At 41.2% G+C, this 4,671-nt stretch overlaps 1 protein-coding gene across 1 annotated transcript; it reads left to right on the forward strand.

The window, feature by feature from the left end:
* The first annotated feature begins 995 nt into the window (after nt 1-995).
* LOC123645850 (40S ribosomal protein S18-like) lies at nt 996-1,529 on the forward strand. Its single transcript, XM_045562344.1, has one exon. It carries the CDS (start codon nt 1,038-1,040, stop codon nt 1,494-1,496), a length of 459 nt encoding a protein of 152 aa, XP_045418300.1. The 5' UTR covers nt 996-1,037; the 3' UTR covers nt 1,497-1,529.
* Nucleotides 1,530-4,671: the final 3,142 nt, after the last annotated feature.

Here is a 4,671-nt window from a genome sequence, read left to right on the forward strand (position 1 = left end):
ATAAAATCTGCCACGAAAGTTTTGAAGAAGAGGAAGAATGACAACATACTGTCCTAGCACATGCCAAAGTAGCCAATGACTTTGAAATAAAAATTGTGTGGCTTTGGCACTGATGAAGGCAACAAGGGGATTTAGTACATGTTAAAGGCCACAGTTCAAAAAAGTAGATAAAGAATGGATTGCTTTTTAAATTATACTGAGACAACTATCTGTCCATGTGGAAAATCTGCAATGTTTTCCTCACATCACACATGTTTAAGCGTTTTTGTATTAAGTTAAGGTCCTAAATGTAAAAAATAAATAATAAAAGTACTGAAACAAAGAAGGGAGTATATTTTTATAATTGTTAGATGGTACAGTATTTACTAATTAGGACATGAAGCTATAAAAGTAAATAAATTGATTGGATTTGGGCCATTTTAAAATTTAAACTTCTGTATAATAAGACATCATATAAAAGTTAAGCAAATAATGCCAAAAAAATTTTGTAACATAAACAGGGAAGTACCAATACCCAATGGGGCAAAAATGTACAAAGGATGTGAGCGGACAATTTAGGTACTGAAAAATACAAATGGTCAATAAAAGATGCTCTCCCTCAGTAGTTATCAGAGAAATGTACATTAAAACAGCGAGATATCATTTAAACTAATTAAGTGGGAATAAATATTAAAGATTAGTAACATCCAGTGTAGATAAATGCATACGTACACAGCTGCAATGGGGAGGAAAACCAGGCCCCCACACAATTTTGGTATGAAATTGGTACAGAATTTATAGAAAAACTGTTTGGAAGCATCTATCAAAATTTACAATGTATATGTACTTTATGGCAGCAATTACATTTCCAAAAAGCCATCCTATACAAACACTCACACATGTGTACACAGGTATTTGTAGAAGTATTATTCATCACAATGAAAAATGGAAATCTTATATAAATAAAAATCAATTTTAAAAAACAAAAAAAAATTTTGAAAAAGAAAAACAAATACTCTTCCACAGGAGGCATACACGCCGCCGGTTGTGCTGCCGCCATGTCTCTAGTGATCCCTGAGAAGTTCCAGCACATTTTGCGAGTACTCAACATCAACATTGATGGGCAGCAGAAAATAGCTTTTGCCATCACTGCCATTAAGGGTGTGGGTCGAAGATATGCTCATGAGGTGTTGAGGAAAGCAGACATTGACCTCACCAAGAGGGCAGGAGAACTCATGGAGGATGAGGTGGAACGTGTGATCACCATTATGCAGAATCCACGGCAGTACAAGATCCCAGACTGGTTTTTGAACAGACAGAAGGATGTAAAGGGTGGAAAATATAGCCAGGTCCTGGCCAGTGGTCTGGACAACAAGCTCCGTGAAGACCTGGAGCAGCTGAAGAAGATTTGGGCCCACAGAGGGCTGTGCCACTTTTGGGGCCTTCGTGTCCGAGGCCAGCACACCAAGACCACTGGCCCCCGAGGCCGTACCATGGGGGTGTCCAAGAAGAAATAAGTCTGTAGGCCTTGCCTGTTAATAGTTTATATATGTAAAAAAAAAGAAAAAGAAAAACAAATAAAAATTGAAACAACCTACATATCCATCAAAAGGGAAATTTAAATAAACTATGGCACTTTCATGCTATGGAAAACTACATAGTGGTTTAAAAGAATATTAGGAATTACAACTCAGGATGGCAGACTCATCATGCTTCCCTGCCTCCCACCTCTCTGAGGCCTTCTGATAGAAAATCCAGAGGCAGAAGAGTGAATAAACCCACAATATTGAAGCAAGAATGAGTTGGTGCTGGGGTAGGAGGAGTGGTGAACAACAGATGAATTTCAGTAAACTTCTGGAAGACATCCCAGCTGACAGCACGTTCAGCTAACACGTGACTACATTACGAATTAGGTGCAAGCCTGAGTAGGTAGGGTGGAGGACAGAAGCGAGGCCTGAGGCTAACTGGGGGAATTGACTGCTCAGGTTGTGTCTCTCCCTTGCTCCTGCACCCTTCTCCCCGCCAAAAAAAGAAGATAATGGCATTTTCTCAATGCAAGAAACAGAAATAGATACGTGGATGATAGACAGTTGTTCTCTAAAGACAATGAGTCAACTCTCCAGGACAAAGGCAGGGCTCCAAGGGTATGAGCCCATCTTTATTACAGGGCTCCCAGGTGACATACCCTAAAGTGAAGTCCACTAGTCAGTACACTCAGTGTGTGGCTCCTTGAGCTCCAAGTCAAAGCCCACTCTGGAAAGATGGAGGCTTGGGGGACATGACCTGCTTCCAAGACAACAGAAAATAGGCCAGGCGTGGTGGTTCATGCCTATAATCCTAGCACTCTGGGAGGCCAAGCCGGGAGGATCCCTTGAGCTCAGGAGTTCAAGACCAGCCTGAGCAAGAGTGAGACCCTGTCTCTACCAAAAACAGAAAAAATTAGCTGGGCTTCATGGTGCACACCTGTAATCCCAGCTATACGGGAGGCTGAGGCAGAAGGACTGCTTGAGCCCAGGAGTCTGAAGTTGCAGTGAACTATGATCAGGCCACTGTACTCTACCTGGGGCAACAGAGGGAGAATCTGTCTCAAAAAAATAAATTAAAAACAAAAATAGGAAAAAATATTGGCGGGCTAATGAGCTCACCTTTAACAAACAACCAAGGATCACCATGCACTAAAAAGGAACCAGCAGTATAAAGGAGAAATATTTATACAGTCATCCATCCTGTAACTACCGGAATATATTCTGAGAAATGCGTTGTTGTGCAAACATCATAGAGGATGCTTACACAAACCTAGATGGTATAGCCTATACACGTAGTCTGTCGCTCTTAGGCTACAAACCGGCACAGCACGTTACTGCACTGAATACCATAGGCAATTGTAACACAGTGGGAGGTGCTTGTGTATCTAAACATATATAAACATAGAACACAGACAGTAAAAGTGTGGTATAAAAGATTAAAAATGGTATACATCTGTGTAGGGCACTTACCACAAATGGAGCTTGCAGGACCGAAGTCTTTCTGGTTGAGTCAGCGAGTGGTGAGTGAAGGTGAAGGCCACTGCTGTAGACTTTATAAACACTGTACACTTAGGCTACACTAAATTTATTAAAAATATGTTTTCTTTCTTCAATAAAAAATAATAAACCTTAACATATTGTAACTTTTTCATTTTACAAACCGTAATTTTTTTAACTTTTTGGTTCTTTTCTAATAACACTTAGCTTAAAACACAAATACATTGTATAGCTGTACAAAAATATTTTCTTTTTCTTTTTTTTTTTTTTGAGACAGAGTCTCACTCTGTCACCCAGCTAGAGTGCAGTGGCATCATCATAGCTCACTGCAACCTCAAACTCCTGGGCTCATGAGATCCTTCTGCCTCAGCCTCTCCAGTAGCTGGGACTACAGGCGTGTGCCACAACACAACACGGGGCTAATTTTTTCTATTTTTAGTAGAGACAGGGTGTCGCTGTTGCTCAGGCTGGTCTCAAACTCCTGAGCTCAAGCGATCCTCCCGCCTCGGCCTCCCAGAGTGCTGGGATTACAGGCGTGAGCCACAGCACCTGGCCAAAAATAATAAATTTTAACAACAGAAAAAAACTTATAGAGTAAGGATATAAAGAGGGCCGGGCACGGTGGCTCACGCCTATAATCCCAACACTCTGGGAGGCTGAGGCGGGAGGACCGCTTGAGCTCAGGAGTTGGAGACCAGCCTGAGCAACAGCAACACCCTGTCTCTACTAAAAATAGAAAAAAATTATGTGGACAGCTAAAAATATATATAGAAAAATTAGCTGGGCATGGTGGCGCATGCCTGTAGTCCCAGCTACTTGGGAGGCTGAGGCAGGAGGATCGCTTGAGCCCAGGAGTTTGAGGTTGCTGTGAGCTAGGCTGACGCCATGGCACTGTAGCCCGGGCAACAGACTGAGACTCTGTCTCAAAAGAAAAAAAAAAATTATTATTTTCTATTTTTTTTTTTACTTTTTAAGCTTTTGTTTAAAACTAAGACACACACATACATTAACCTAAGCCTACACGGGGTCAGGATCATCAATGCCACTGTCTTTCAGCCCTGCATCTTGTCCCACTGGAAGGTCTTCAGGAGCAGTGACAAGTATGGACCTGTCATCTCCTGTAATAACAGTGCCTTCTTCTGAAATACCTCCTGAAGGACCTGCCCGAGGCTGTTTTACAATTACTTTTTTTTTAAGAAGTTATTTTAAACTCTAAAATAACAGTTAAAAGTATAGCATAGTAAATACATAAACCGGTAACAGTTGTTTATCATCATTATCAAGTGTTATGTACTGTACATAATTATATGTGCTACGTTCTTATACAACTGGCAGCACAGTAGGTTTGTCTACACCGGAATCACCACAAACAGGTGAGTGATGCGTGGCCCTGTGATGTTAGGCCAGCCACAGCTGCAACACCACTAGGCGACAGGAATTTTCCAGCTCCATTATAATCTCACGGGACCACCATCATATACGCCCTCTGCTGTTGACTGAAACGTCCTATGTGGCATGTGACTGTACAAACAAATGGGGGAGGGAAGCAGATGAGAAAAACTGACAATTTGAGGGAACAAGGGACAAATTTACAAATCTTTAACACACTTGGAAGATTTTTTTGTTTACCATAAAATGAAGCCGGGATAAATGGGGGAGTTATTGTTTA

The sequence above is a fragment of the Lemur catta genome, chromosome 10, assembly GCF_020740605.2.
Source record: "Lemur catta isolate mLemCat1 chromosome 10, mLemCat1.pri, whole genome shotgun sequence".
NCBI lineage: Eukaryota > Metazoa > Chordata > Mammalia > Primates > Lemuridae > Lemur > Lemur catta.